The sequence below is a fragment of the Trichechus manatus genome, unplaced genomic scaffold (genome assembly GCF_000243295.1).
Source record: "Trichechus manatus latirostris isolate Lorelei unplaced genomic scaffold, TriManLat1.0 scaffold00221, whole genome shotgun sequence".
Taxonomy (NCBI): domain Eukaryota; kingdom Metazoa; phylum Chordata; class Mammalia; order Sirenia; family Trichechidae; genus Trichechus; species Trichechus manatus.
Window position 1 is genome coordinate 2,288,399 of NW_004444157.1, and position 15,224 is coordinate 2,303,622.

Genomic DNA, 15,224 nt, shown 5'->3' on the forward strand with positions numbered 1-15,224 from the left:
GGAGAGATGAGAGACTATGAAATGGAGAAAAACAGAAAGGGGAAGAGGAAGAAAAGAATGAATAAATAAAAAAAAATCAGAAAGGTTAAAGAACCGCAAAGTTCCCAGGGATCCCACTGATGCAGCTATGAGGTCTGGGGAAGTCACTGTCAGGTTTCACAGCACAGTCTGGCCAGAAGGCGCAGAGGCATACAACACCTGGTATTCAGGGATCAGAAAGAGAAGGAAGAGATAGATGAGAAATTGAGCAAAGAAGAAAGACAAAAGGGAAAAAGAGGAAAAAGAAAAGAAAACAAATTTAAAAAAAAGGAACAAGAAAGGCCCCCCCAGAAAAACAGAAAGAAAAAAAAACCAACGAAGAAAGAAATGCGTTCAGGGATCCCTCTGCATGTCTGTGGAAGCCGAAGGGGATCTCCCTGGCACGCAGTTCCGCCTGGCCAGAAAGGGCTCCCAACTCAAGAAAAGGAAAAGAAAACAGACAAACAATTCAAAATGAACAAACGAACAAAAGCCCCGGGATCCCACCAGTGCAGCAGCCCAGACCGGGAAGCAGCTGCACACTCGAATGGAGCCCGGCAGCCCCGCAGGAAAGAGCAAAGATGGCGCTCAGAGCCAGGCACTCAAGCAAAAGTTGGGGGAGGTGGCGAGAGGCAAGCGAGAAACCAAAAGAAGCAGAAAAAAAAAGCAACACCAGCAGCCAACAAATGGCACCCAGAGAGCCGCCCGCTTGGGTGTGTGGAATCCAAGCAGCCGGCAACTCCCGATCAAGAGACCGTGGCCACAGGAAGCAGAGGAACAAATGAACAAAAGCCCCGGGATCCCACCAGTGCGGCAGCCCAGACCAGGAAGCAGCCGCACACCCGAATGGAGCCCCTCAGCCCCGCAGGAAGAAGCAAAGATGGTGCTCGGAGCCAGGCACTCGAGCAGAAGGAGGGGGAGGCAGCGAGAGGCAAGCGAGAAATCAAAAGAAGCTGGGGGGAAAAAAAAAAAAGCAACACTAGCAGCCAACAAATGGCACCCAGAGAGCTGCCCGCTTGGACGTGTGGAATCCAAGCAGCCGGCGCCTCCCAGTCAAGAGACCGCGGCCACCACGGGAAGCAGAGGAGGCCGAGCCAGGGCGAAGAGGGGTGGGGGGTGGGAAAGCACACACCGCAAATTACCGGCTGTTTTGTCTCCCACTGAACGCTCTGTGAGGCTGCTTTCTCATACCCCTGTTTGGTGGTCTCCGATAGGAGTCCAAGATGGTGGATCTGCGCTGCGTTAGCTGGTAGGGGACCTCTGCATGCATCTCTCCTCGCTCTCCGTTCTCTTTCAGTATTCTCACTCCATTTGGTGCTCGGCTGAGTTCTTTATCTCTTCATTTGATGTTCTAGGGTTTCAGGATTGTTGATTCTCTGTTTGGCTTAGTTTTTTGGATCTTTGCTGTGGAGGGACAGCGTGGTGCTTCTGCCTAGAGCGCCATCTTGCCGGACTCCTCAAGGATTTGGTTTTGGTTTTGGTTTTTAGTATGGACCAAAGGAGCCCTGGTGATACGAACAGTCAAACTCCAGTAAAGATTATAGCCAAGAAAACCCTATAGGGCAGTTCTATACTGTCACATGGGGTTGCTATGAGTCGGAATCAACTGATGGCATACAACAACAATATTGTTATACTACTACAACCTCCTACCCCTGTTACTTCTTAGCTCTCAGGATACCCTGGTGGCATAACAGCTAAGCCGAGAAAACCCTATGGGGCGGTTCTACTCTGTCACATGGGGTTGCTGTGAGCCAAAATCGACTGGACAGACCTAAGAACAATAGCATGGAACAATTTGTATTGACAAATAATAAAATTATTTACCAACTAACAAAGAAGTTCTTAACTGTATCTGGCACTAACCATTGCCATCGAGTCAATTCCAACTCATAGCGACCCTATAGGACAGAGTAGAATGGCCCCACAGGGTCTCCAAGGCTGCAATCATTACAGAAGCAGACTGCCATATCTTTCTCCTGCAGAGCAGTTGGTGGGTTAGAACTGCTGATCTCTTGGTTAGCAGCCGAGCAATTAACCACTGCACCACCAGGGCTCCTTCTATCTGGCACTACTCTCCCTTTTTAGGATAGTTACAATTTTATGTAATAAATGTTTATTTATATTTATGGTATTTATTTTGTTAAGATATGTATTATTAAGATATGTATTAGGACAAATCATATAAAATTGTCAGTATTTGACTTTTTTGACTTACAAAACATCGATTTCCTACAATCCTATTATAGTCAATATATAAATATAGTTATAAATATATTTACTTATTATAATAATAAGGAGCCATGGTGGCACTGTGGTTAAGTGCTTGGCTGTTAACCGAAAGGTCAACGGTTTGAACCCACCCAGCAGCTCTATCGGAGAAAGATGTGGCAGTCTGCTTCCGTAAAGATTTACAGCCTTGGAAACCTTTTGGGGGCAGTTCTACTCTGTCCTGTACGGTCGCTATGAGTCAGAATCAACTTGATGGCAACAGGTTTATTACAACAATATATTTTGTATTATGATTATACATTTATAATTATTTAAAATATAAAATAAACACATTATATAAGTATAGGACTTAGTTACCTAGTGCTGCTATAACAGAAATACCACAAGGGGATTGCTTTAACAAAGAGAAATTTATTCTCTCACAGTCTGGTAAGCTAGAAGTCTGAATTCAGGGTGCCAGCTCCAGGGGAAGGCTTTCTCTCTCTGTCAGCTGTGGGGGAAGATTCCTTGTCATCAGTCTTCCCATGGTCTAGGAGCTTCTCAGTGCAGGGACTCTGGGTCCAAAGGATGCACGCTCCTGGCTCTACTTTCTTAGTTGTATGAGGTCCCCTGTCTCTCTGCTCACTTCTGTCTTTTATATCTCAAAAGAGATTTGACTCAAGATACAACCTAATCTTGTATATTGAGTTCTGCCTCATTAACATAACTGCCTCTAATCCTGCCTCATTGACATCACAGAGGCAGGATTTACAACACATAGGAAAATCACATCAGATGACAAAATGGTGGACAATTACACAATACTGGGAATCATAGCCTAGCCAAGTTGACACATATATTTGGGGGACACAATTCAATCCATAACAATATATAAAATTTATAAAATATAAGTATGCTATCTATAATAATATTTTAATATAATTTATTATAATGTAACATAACCAGGTATGCATAATGATATTAGAGTAATAAGCATATGTTACTCTATAATATTATATAAAATTAATATACTAAAACACATTATATTTTAGTATTTCATAATGTCCTTTTCACTGTCCTGAAATGAAATTCATAGGTAATATGACTTACCTATGTCCCAAATTAGAAAAAGCAATGTAATGACCTAACTTTAATATAAGGATGAAATAAAAGTACTTTACATTGTAATAGGATGTATTACTATATTTAAAGGCCTAAGAGCTACAGTAGAAAAATTAACAAAATAGTTATATAATTAATAGTAGAAGAAGTAGTAGTAATAGGAAGACTTAATGAGCACCATCTGTGTGCCAGGTAGTGTTCTAAGCACTTGAATTATATTTAATCCTCACCAGCCTCTGACAGTCAGAGTAGGCAAGAGCTTCCATTATTTGGTTAGCTCAGGAAGAGGAGGATTTTGTGGTAGCTGATGTTGTGCTAACCTTGCAAACAGATAGGTAAATGAGTTATGTTATAAGGAGGGATCAGTCCCTGGAGAAGGACATCATGTTGGTAAAGTAGAGGGTCAGCAAAAAGGAGGAGGCCCTCAACGAGATAGATTGACACAGTGGCTGCAACAATGGGCTCAAACATAGCAACGATTGCGAGCATGGCGCAGGACCAGGCAGTGTTTCGTTCTGTTGTACATAATGTGCTATGAGTTGGAACCAACTCAACGGCACCTAACAACAATAACAATAAAGAAGATTTACCCCTACTTTTATAGTATCACTATGAGTTGAAATTGACTCGATGGCAACAGGTTTGGTTTTTGGTTTTGGTACTTACTTGGGAAACAGTATTTTCTTCTTGACCCAGAATTTGATTTGAAATAGGAATAACCAAGTGTAGAGTGGAAGATGTGTGTTGAACAGTGCTTTGTGTCTCTGCCCTGCCCTGTGTTTATAACTTTTACAGCCTTGCTATTTGACAAGTAACAATCAGGTCTCTGCCATAAATCAAAACTCTCCCCATAACAGACCAGAGCTCAAACAGTATCAGCGGCCTCATCCTGATATCTGTGTGGCAGTGTATGGCATGTAAGTGACTATAACTTAAAGCAAAAACATCCTCTAGACTCTGAGGCATGCCTAGGGCTCTGCGTGTAAGGTGCAGGGTGCCCATGTAGCAGGCGTGTGCAATGCCTCCATGTATACCGACTTAGACCTCAGTTCAACAGAACTCAAGAGCCTCCAGTTAACTAGCTTTATTCCCACTCATCCCTCCCTTATAGGACAAACTTTTAATCACTGAAAAAAAATGTTTTTTTTTTTTCAAGTTACCTATGTATGTATGTGGAGCCCTGGTAGCCCAGTGGTTAAGAGCTCGGCTGCCAACCATAAGGTTGGCAGTTCAAATCCACCAGCAACTCCTTGGAAACCCTATGGGGCAGTTCTACTCTGTCCTATAGGGTCACTATGAGTCGGAATCGACTCAACAGCAACGGGTTTTATTTATGTATTTAAGAGTCTAAAAGTTGGAAGTAATAGTGGTTACCTCCAGAGAGGGATTTAAGGTGAGGATGGGACTGTGGATGGTGGTTAAAGGGGACATTAGCTATATCTTCAATGTTTTATTTCTTTAATAAAACAAAGCTACAGGAGGCAAATTGGGGGAAAAAAAGTTAACATTATTATTTCTGGATAGTGAAATCATGGGATTTCGTTATACAGGCAGTCCCTGGGTTACAAAGGTCCGACTTAGGAACAACTCATACATGCCCTTTATGTAAATTTGCCCTCAGTTGGAAACGATTGAACCAACCCCTACTTGCAGTAAATTCATCACAATCACCTTCACTTGCTGCACATGAAGCTTTTAAATCATTGAAAAGGCTTCAAAACTTTTGTTGCACTAAAGTAAGGCTAAATAAGAACCTTATGCACCTGTTCTGACTTCCCTACAAATTTGACTTAAAGACAGAGTTAGGAACAGATCTTGTTTGTAACACAGGGACTGCTTGTATTATTCTTTTTTAGTTCTTTGTAACTTTGAAATTAAGTAAAAAACCAAATAGATCTCCAGGAAGAGATTTTCCAGTTGAGCATGTATGCATCTCAGTGTTGTGACCTCAACAACCATGGGCTAATTCGTGTTATTGATGCTAGGTTAGAGCTTGTCTAGTTTGACTTCCTCATTTCTTTCAGGAGTAGAAACTGACTTTCCCAAGGTCATGTATCTAGTTAATGAGGCAAAGGTGGAATGAGAACCAGGCTTTTTGATCCACTGCCAGCCCTATGTTCTTTCCATACTGCCATGTCATCTTCTTATACCACCATGGGATTGGGGTCCATAGTGATGACTCCGAGAGCCTGACAAATCCTCAGTCAGTCCAGAAAGATTTCATTCTCTTCACGATTCTCTACTTACTGAAGCAGAAAAGTAGATACCGATGTTTTAGGAAAGATTTTCAACAATACAAAGGTTAACCTCTAGCTAATGTGAAAATTAACTAATCAAAGAAGTTCACTCCACTAGCATTTAATTGTGCGAGGTACCACATGATAAGCATATGTAAATCTATATTCAGTAAGACCTACTAAGCATCTGGTTCCAGAGATGTTAAGGGAAGATGGAAAAAAAAAAAAACGAAGAAAAAGAAAAACATAAGGAGTCTCTGACCTTGATGAATATGGTAGAAAAACCAAGATTCCACGTCTAACTTAACACCTAGGCAAAGTAAGTTCGGGGCCTGACTAAGATTTGGTTGGGAGAGCCACCACTGAAGGTGAGAGAAATGGTGTGAGAGTGGAAATGGGAAAGGGCTGAGTAGGCAAGGGACCACAGCATACCCGCTCTCTGACGAGGAGGACTAGGGTGGTGGGGCAGGGATGGAGGAGGCCAACCTTTCCAGAGCAGGGAGTTTCTCTTGGAGAGTGGGTAGGCAGCTGCTTTGATAGGTCAGGACCTAATTTGGAGGGCTTGAGTGGCAGACTTGGTGATCCTGACTTACTCAGCAGGGAATCATAAGTTCTGGAGTAGAGATGTGGCAGAAAATTTATTTTGTTATTCCTGTTTCTCATGATGCTAGCTAATGGAAAGGTGGCAGCCATTTGTTATTAATGTGAATACATGTTGTATGCTGGGGCCTATCCATTGGCATTCCTATCAGAGTTCAGCTACATCACTAGCTGCTCCAGTGGGAAGCAGCAGGAGGTATCTTAAGGTGTCTTTGACAAAAGCAAATGACTTTTGATTCTCAGTGAATTTGTTTGGGAAACAATTACACATATGATTTAACTCCATAAAGATTTAATCAGTGCCTACTATGTGCAATGCACCGGGTCTTAGAAATAGAACCTAAGTAAGATACCCGTCTAACTGGGAAGTAGATGTGTAGACAGTAGCCACATGGTAAGAGCACCACAGGGAAAAGAATTCACATGGGGCAGGGAAGCACAGTTCCATAGAAGTGGCATTTGAAGCTGGACCTTGGAGTATGAATAGGATTTCAATAGGCAGGCACAGAGGCAAAGAGTGTTGTAGTGGAAGGAACACGAAAAGCAAAGGCAGAGACGTGCATTGCATGTTCAGAGGATGGTGGGTGAGTATTCAGCTGCAGTGTGGGATGCATGAAGAGGAGTGGCTGGAGGCCAAAAAGACAGGCAGTCTGGGATAAGCCACATGAGCTAAGTTTAGGGATTTGCATACAGGGAGCCACTGAAGGTTTTGAGCACTGAAGGGACATGGTCATATGCTTTAGAAAGACCACTTTGGTAGTGGTTTAAAGGACAGATTGGAATGGAAAGGTTGGAAGATCATTTAGAAGTATTTATCAATAGTCCAAACAAGATAGAAAAAGAGCCTGGACTTCAATATATTTATGAGGATTGAGAGGAGGGGACAGATTTGAATATTTTTTTCCAAAATGACAAGACTTAATGTCTTATAGGAGGACTAGGAGGAGGCCAATGGGGAGGGAAAGGCAAGAGTCAGAAATGACCCCCAAAGATTTTGGCTTGGGTGACTGTGAACATGGGAGGCAGAGCATATTTGGCTGGGGAGACTGTAAACTCACTCCAAGCATCCTGGATTTGAGAGAGCAGCAGAAAGCCTGCTAGTGGAGTTGGCCTGCAGTGCTGATATCCTGTCTCCCATAGGCACTTTTGCTGCCGCTGCCTACACGTTAACATCAGGGCATCTAAGGAGAGCTCCTGGCTAGAGGTTAATTCCCAACGAGGCTCACCAGGCCTCAGGTAACTGGGGTTGAGAAGTTGGTTGTAATGCCTCACATGGCTTCCTCTCCAGAAGGTAACTGAACTCATTCGTCGGATAAAGATCGAAAGAATGATCTTGACAAAGCGTAGCACAGATCCAGTAATGAAGGGGAAATGAAGATGGTCGCCAGCTTATTATTAAGCATAATAACTAGGTCGAAATGAGATGAAGGACTTCATTCAGGCAGAACTTTCCCACTGAAGAATAGTAGGGGGTAAAAGTGTGAAAGGAAAGCATATAGTCCAATTGATTAAAAAAATGTATAAATGCTTTTTCAAAACCTGGAACAATAATCATTCATTGTATTTATAGAGCCAGGGCGGGAAATCTTTTTTCTGCTGAGGGATACTGATGCATAGATGAAATCAATAAAAAGAAACTCCTCTTAGGTCGGTAGGAGCTAAGAGAAATAGAAGGCATTCAATTCCCACATTAAAAAAAATTAAGAACAGGGAGCATAAAATTCTATTTAATAAGTATAATACATAATAAGTACAAATTTTAAGATAAGCACACAACTGTATTCCTTGATTATAATGTTAGCAATTGAGTGGTCCCCAGATATTTAATTTTAAATAAACAAATAGGGATCAGATAAAATTTATCCAAGATTTAGATTTGATCTTCAGAGGTTAGATGAAGTAAATGAATTATTAATAACTCATTACTGTGTAAATACTGTGTGTAATTCATAGATAATTAGCATGCATTATTTGATGACTATTACTCCCACAAAGGTTATTATTTTGTGATATAATATCACTCAGCCAGAAAGATCTGCTCTGCTGGACAGCATGAACACTGTGGTATACACAGGAAAATTTGGACAGCACCAAGCGAATTTTAATTTTTTAATGGCTCATGAGCTGGGACAAGAAATATAGGAGGTAGTATATAGAACACATGCTGTTAACATAAAAGTTCGAATCCACCAGCCGCTGCTTGGAAACCCTATGGGGCAGTTACCACTCTGTCCTATAGGGTGACTATGAGTCAGAAGCGACTCGAAGTCAATGGGTATATAGAATACTCAGTGATTAACAGCCTAGGTTCCGGAGTCCAACTCACTTGGGATGGGGTCCGAACTCTGCCACTACAACCTGAGTGACCTTAAGCAAGTCACATAAACTCTCTGAACTTGTGATTTCTTGTCAGTAAAATGGGAATAACAAGAGTCCCTACCTTCCGGAGTTGTCTGGAGAATGAAACGAGAAACAATGCATGCACAGCACAGCATAGTGCCTAGCTGTTTGTTGTAAAGTGCTCAATGAATGCCAGTAGCTGCTGGTGTTGCACCTGTTTGTGCTGGGTCATCCAGCTTGTGTGTATCTAGCCTTGTTCCCCAGTTTGAGCAAGATCTCAGCTGCCTGTGTGCTCAACTTCTGGGCCCTTCTATCACCCACAAGTGGTGACTCCCATCAGTGTGCTGTCATCCCTCCCCAGCAATCAGTAGTTGGCGGATAGCGAATCCTTAGTTTTAGAGGTTAGACAGGAAAACTGAAATGCTGCACAAAAACTTGGACATCCCGCCCTCTAGTGGTAATCTGATGAATTGCCCCCAACAATTGCCCTATTAATTTATAAACAGGCCAGCTGGTCATTAAAATGAATGAGAGATAGTTGACATAGTTATAAGAAAAAAACATTTAATAAATGAATTTATTAATCAAAAACACATTATAAACAAGTCTGGGGAACATCTGTGGTACAAGATGCAAGGTGAAATGAACATCAAGATATCTGGAGTTTGCGTATTTTCTCATGTGATAATTAGCCATTTTACCTAACAGAGGATTTCTAATTTGGGGGAAAAAATCCAGAATTAGAAATTTTAGACATAGCTTATACCCAAATAAAAAATTGTGTTGTAAATAGACATGATGGTCTGTAATTTTACTGTGCTCAATATTCTTTTTTTTCTAAAATAATATAATCATTGTTGTTAATCATTATACCTTGTCCTCTTACTGGAGCTCTGGTGGCTCAGTGGTTAAGAGCTTGGCTGTTAACCAAAAGGTCAGCAGTTTGAATCCACCAGCCAATGCTTGGAAACCCTATGGGGCACTTCTACTCTGTCCTACAGGGTCGCTATGAGTCAGAATGGACTTGACAGCAGCGGGTTTGGTTTTTTTGCTCTCCTCTTATAAGAATTTGTAAACTTTTCATGGGTCTTTATGTTGCTTTGTTTTGTTTTCACAGCAGGTGGGTATGTCAGGATTTGCTCTCCTGGATATACTGAGGAGGAAGAGAGGCTTATCTATAAAGAGGCTAGATGGGTTTGCTCAGGTCACTCAGGGCACTTTCCAGAGCGCTGCACTAGTTTTTACCCTAGGAAAGTCCTCCTGGCAAAATAAATTGCATGGACACTGGCAAGTCCCTGTATACACTTTATATACTTCTTTTGTGAATCTGCGTATCCAACTCCCCAAGCACACACTTGTTTTGAAGATTGGAATGAAATGATTAAAATAGAGAACTGGGTTTTAGAGAAGTGGCTTGCTTTGCTCCATTATAATTATTTTGAATAGCTTGGATATTAAACCGTTCCTGCCGACAAGACTAAACCGAGAGTAATAACTTTGTGAGCCTTAAAGAGATCTAAATCGAGGGAGTAGAGATGAGAATAAAGAAACACAATTGTTCTTTGAAATCCTTGAATTGCTATTCATAAAACTCAAGAGTGAACAGAGAATGGGTAACTTAGAAAGAGGTATTTCTAATGGAGTGACAGGAATATTTATAACCACATTGTGAAGCAGAGGACAGACACACGTTCTACTTATACAGTTGATGGGTTTGCTCTGTGGAAAGTTGCAGTCCAACTACGAAATTTCACTTCTTTTTTTTTTATCCCAGGGGGCAGGAGGTGTCTTCCTTCCTAAAGTGCCTCTATTTACACTTGTGTCTGGTCAGTGAAACCCAGTTATCAGACCACCTGTGGTAGAAGACAATCTGTCAGAAAACCACTTTTCTCAGGTGCCCTGCAGAGGCCTGATTAAACAGGTGCCACTGGAGTTGTGAACAGAGTAGGGCTGGATGCTGGATGACTTTGTAGGTTCAAGGCCTGTGCTAATGAGGTCAAGCTCACAGGTTGTCTCCCTCTGTGGCCTACTCAGATCCACTATGTTTTCAACCTGGCCATAGCCTGCACCCTTGTCAGCAACACCACAGGGCTATTCATTCAGCTATTTGCCAAGTATGTATGGTGCAGCAACAACATTCAAGGGACTCTGAAAATGTGGCATGTTACTCCACACTCCTCATGACAGAAATGTGACTCATGCTCATGACTTCTGATGGCACCATCTTTGGTTCCTGGAATGGCTTTTGGCAAATTGAGTTGTATGTGACCTTTTACCTCTTCCTGCCTTAACATGGCCCTCTTTCACCTCTCATTACTTCTTTCTTAACCTCAAGGTGTTCAATCTGTTCATGCTGCCTTGCCACCTGACTTTCTGGCCTCTTTGCTGTGTCACTAGTCCCAGGTCTAAAAATAAACGCCCTATATCCTCTTCCATCCCTCCTTGCCCCACTCTTGGTTTGTTTTGCTAAGAATAGCAATCCAATTTAAAAAATTGTACCAACTAGTTGGACTCTACTAGTGATCTAATGCTCTCTAGATGTAAAGCTCCCATGCCTTGACTTATGAGAATGGATTTCTACTGGTGAAAGTTTAGTATGGGAAAACATTTGGGGGCAAGTGGGCTTTCATGGATCCCTGGTATCATATCCTTTGTCTATTTTATGGAAAAATTCCCTCAGGTCTTTTGAGATTCCTTATGCTCTTACCTTGTACTGTGGGTACTGAGGGGAAAAAAATAATAAAGGGGATAACATTTAGAAATCATTTCCCCATGATTGCATTTCTGTTCTCTGGCTATTGACTACCTTATAACTAAATACTCCCTCTCTGCTACCTAAAGCAAGGGAACAGAAGAAAAGGGACCATAAATCTATTAAATCAAATACATGTTGGTCAGACAATACTTAAAAGGAAATTTTTCTCAGTGTACTCTCAAGGTCTGTGTGATAAAGCTAATTGTAACGGCAGTTAAATGTCTTAAACTGCCATAGAGCTTGATTGTTGTGACTCAGGAGCAGATATTTTGATTATCTGCAATACCAACCATGCTTTGTCACTAATGGGCCAAAGCAACCTACTAACACTGTAAAGGTGTAGATTATGTAACAGATCATTTAGAGATGGTAACTAAGGGGATTTAGGGAGCAAATTGAAAAAGAAAATTCAAACTATTTTTTCTATCAGGTAGAAGATTATTGAAGTTGAGGCTACTTTGCCAAGCTGAATTTGTTAATTCAAAAACACTTGCTGTGCATCCTAGGGTTAAGGAAAAACAACAAAAAAGTAGTATTTCAGAGTCTTTATTATCACGTTTTATATGTTTCTATTAATCAACTTTTAAAATGAAGCTATAAGAAAATATATATTTTCTATAAAATATTTATATTATTACCTCCGAGTTGTGCTAATGCATGAGAAAAGTATCACAGATAATTCATAAAAAAGAATAATGTAAAATTCATTTAAAAATGATAAAACATTTGATACTAAAATTGCATTTATTCCAGAGGTATGTCACTAGTAAATTCCCATAACCCAGAAAGTTCAACTAATGAGGATTTCCCTCGTTCTTGACAGTTATTAGAGTGATAAATGACAGGTAGATAAGCTAATGCCAGGGAATAAATAAAAAATACCCCCAGAGCTATGGAGTGATCAGTACATATTTAGTCCAATCCACTTTACCTTCTTGGCTTTAATGGTGCACAAAGGTAATCAAAATCCATAGTGATGAATCTGGTGCCCTCTGAATCCTCAAAGAACATTCGAATGGCCGTTAGTATAAATATAAAATAAGTTGTTTGTTTGAGTGTTTCTTTATGATACCTCATATGCTATGACAGGATTTGCAGCACCTTATAATAGACACATATATCCAGCAGGGCAGTGAAAAATCAAGTCAGAAAGAGAGATCAGAAGCCATAGAGCTCAAAAACTTTCCTGGGTCATAGACCCCTGTGAAGATCTCATAAAGAGCTGTGGAAAATCTCCCCAGTAAAGTGTACCTATGCAAATAAGCACAACGTTTTGCCAACAACCTTGAAGCCTATCCAGGCACCCTCCCCCGGGGTACCCTTGAACCTCAGGTCAAGAACTCTTCGCAATACCCCTAAGTAAGAATAGTTATTACACTTGAGCCTTGCATTTAGCCTTGAGCTTCCTGTCAACTGAGGTTAAAACATAAACACACTGGGTTACACAGTTCTCAACGTCTACAATAAAGATCAGATCAGTTCACAACTTTAGTAAGAGAAACGTAATTTTTAAATGGCGATCTTTATACATTTTATGAAAGGATTATTTTATATAGGGTACTCAAGTAATATAAAGGGATATAGCATAATTTGAAGAAATTCTTTGAAAATAAGCAATTTGAGGTGGAATATCTATGCTAATTATATTGACTGCATATTAACTTAGCCACAGTTCCTCATTTCCAACCCTCTGGAAAAGAAGGAATTTACTGTATTTGTCTTTAATGGTAGATTTACCACCAAAATATTATTTGATTAAAGCTGACATTAATATATTCCCATGAGCACACACCAGCTAAGCAGCAAAGGAGGCCTAAGGGTATAAGAAGCAATCGACCTGTGCTTAAATAATCTGCTATTAATAGGTCATTCTATGGAAAACGGCCATGTAGATAATAGCAAATAATCACTTTGGGTGACCACTGCTTTCAACTCAGGCATTTAGTTTCTCAAAGGCAAATAAGTAACATAACGGTTCCTGTCACAATCATAGGCAGAGTCTGTATACAGGGTAGGGGTTAAGAACACAGTCTCTGGAATCAGAGACTATCTCTCTAACACTTATTAGCTATGTGATGTTGGGCGAAGTCACTTACTTCTCTGAGCTCAGTTTCCTTGTCTGTAAAATAACCAGTTGCCATCAAGTCAGTTCCAACTCATGTGTGTCAGATGGGAACTGTGCTCCATAGGGTTTTTTTTTGAATGGTTTCAGTTCTGGGTTAGCAGAGCATCTGATCCATAGGGTTGTCAATGGCTGAGTTTTCAGAAGTAGATTGCCAGGTCTTTTTTCTGAGGCACCTCTGGGTGAACTCGAACCTCTAACCTTTCAGTTAGGAGCCAAGCATATTAACCATCTGCACCCCCCAGGGACTTCTTGTGTAAAATAAGAATAATAAAAGCATCACTCTCCAGGTAGGCGCTAACGTATGTGGGGGTCCCGGGCAAATTTTGTTTTTGTAGGGCTCCTGTCTATACAGGAAGTCCCTGGGTTATGAACAAGATACTTTCCTGACTGTCCTTAAGTGGAATTTGTAGATAAGTTGGAACAGGTGCATAAGGTTCTCATTTAGCCTTACTTTAGCGCAAGAAAACTTTTGAAGCCTTTTTCAGTGATTTAAAAGCTGCATAGGAAGCAAGTGAAGGTGATTGTGATGAAGAATTTATTGCGAGTAGGGGTTGGTTCAATCGTTTCAAAGTGAGGGCAAATTTACATAATATTAAAGGGCTAGTACAAGTTGTCTCTAAGTTGGACTTTTGTAATCTGGGGACTTACTGTATAAACAATTTGAGTCACCTAAAATCAACACGTCAGCATTATTCTGGCAGTCCAATCTCACACAATCCTGTGAAGAAAATACCAGATGGCCACCCTCCTGGAATTGGGACTTGGTGCAGGACAATCCCTTGGGCATGAGTACTGGAGCTCCAAGGAGAAGGCTAGTGTAGAGGATTGGAAAACACCTCAAAGGGCTAGGACAGGGGCCGTGCTGCCCAGATCTAAGGAAGGTATTGGTCTGTCTCATAGGGTCACTGGGAAGATTGAATGAGATAATCTATATAAAGCACTAAGGAAAGCCTGCCTCATAGTAACTCCTCAGTGCATGTTGGCATGATTGCTGCTTTTACCATTATTATCAACAATGCTCACTGCATCTCATGCCTCGTCTGGTTTTCTTTCAGTGGATGGCTGCATTGACTGGTCAGTGGATCTCAAGACATACATGGCTTTGGCAGGTGAACCAGTCCGAGTGAAATGTGCCCTTTTCTACAGTTATATTCGCACCAACTATAGCATGGCCCAGAGCACTGGGCTCAGGCTCATGTGGTACAAAAACAAAGGTGATTTGGAAGAGCCCATCATCTTTTCAGAGGTCAGGATGAGCAAAGAGGAAGATTCAATATGGTTTCACTCAGCTGAGGCACAAGACAGTGGATTCTACACTTGTGTTTTAAGGTGAGTGCCGTGTGAAACTATTGTTCAGTCACAGAGCTGGTAGTCTTTTGACTGGGGCTGGAGTGTGTACAGGTGTGCCTCACCAGCTACAGTGGAAGTGTTCTTGAAAGATCACAGTATACACAGAGCTTCAGTAAATTCAGTTCTAATTATTTATTGGAACCACATAGCAAATTCTTATCAGATTTTTGAAAACTGGCACTCTCATTTACTGTGTGTGATCATTTAGTTTAGAAAGTTTTGTGGTTCATATCTTCCCCTACCCCACCCCTGCCTCTAGGGTCTTATATTAATAATTTCTTTGCATTAGAGCCATTTGGCTCATTGATCTTGATAACTGGCCATGAAAATGACCTAAAATATCATTTAGGCCAAGGTCTCGCCTTTGTTGTTGATGAAAAATAACCTCAGATGGTTCTGGGAGCTGCTGTAAAATCTTTCATAGAATTGGCAATGTGAGTTTGAGTCCATTGTGTCTACATATTCA

At 41.0% G+C, this 15,224-nt stretch overlaps 1 protein-coding gene across 1 annotated transcript in view; it reads left to right on the forward strand.

Moving 5' to 3' along the window:
* The window catches only part of IL1RAPL2 (interleukin 1 receptor accessory protein like 2), a 1,202,505-nt gene that overhangs the window by 564,443 nt on the left and 622,838 nt on the right, over positions 1 to 15,224 (forward strand). Inside the window, exon 2 of the mRNA XM_004388912.1 lies at positions 14,464 to 14,737. Coding sequence (XP_004388969.1) covers positions 14,464 to 14,737 — 274 coding nt within the window. The remainder of the gene's footprint in view (positions 1 to 14,463; positions 14,738 to 15,224) is intronic.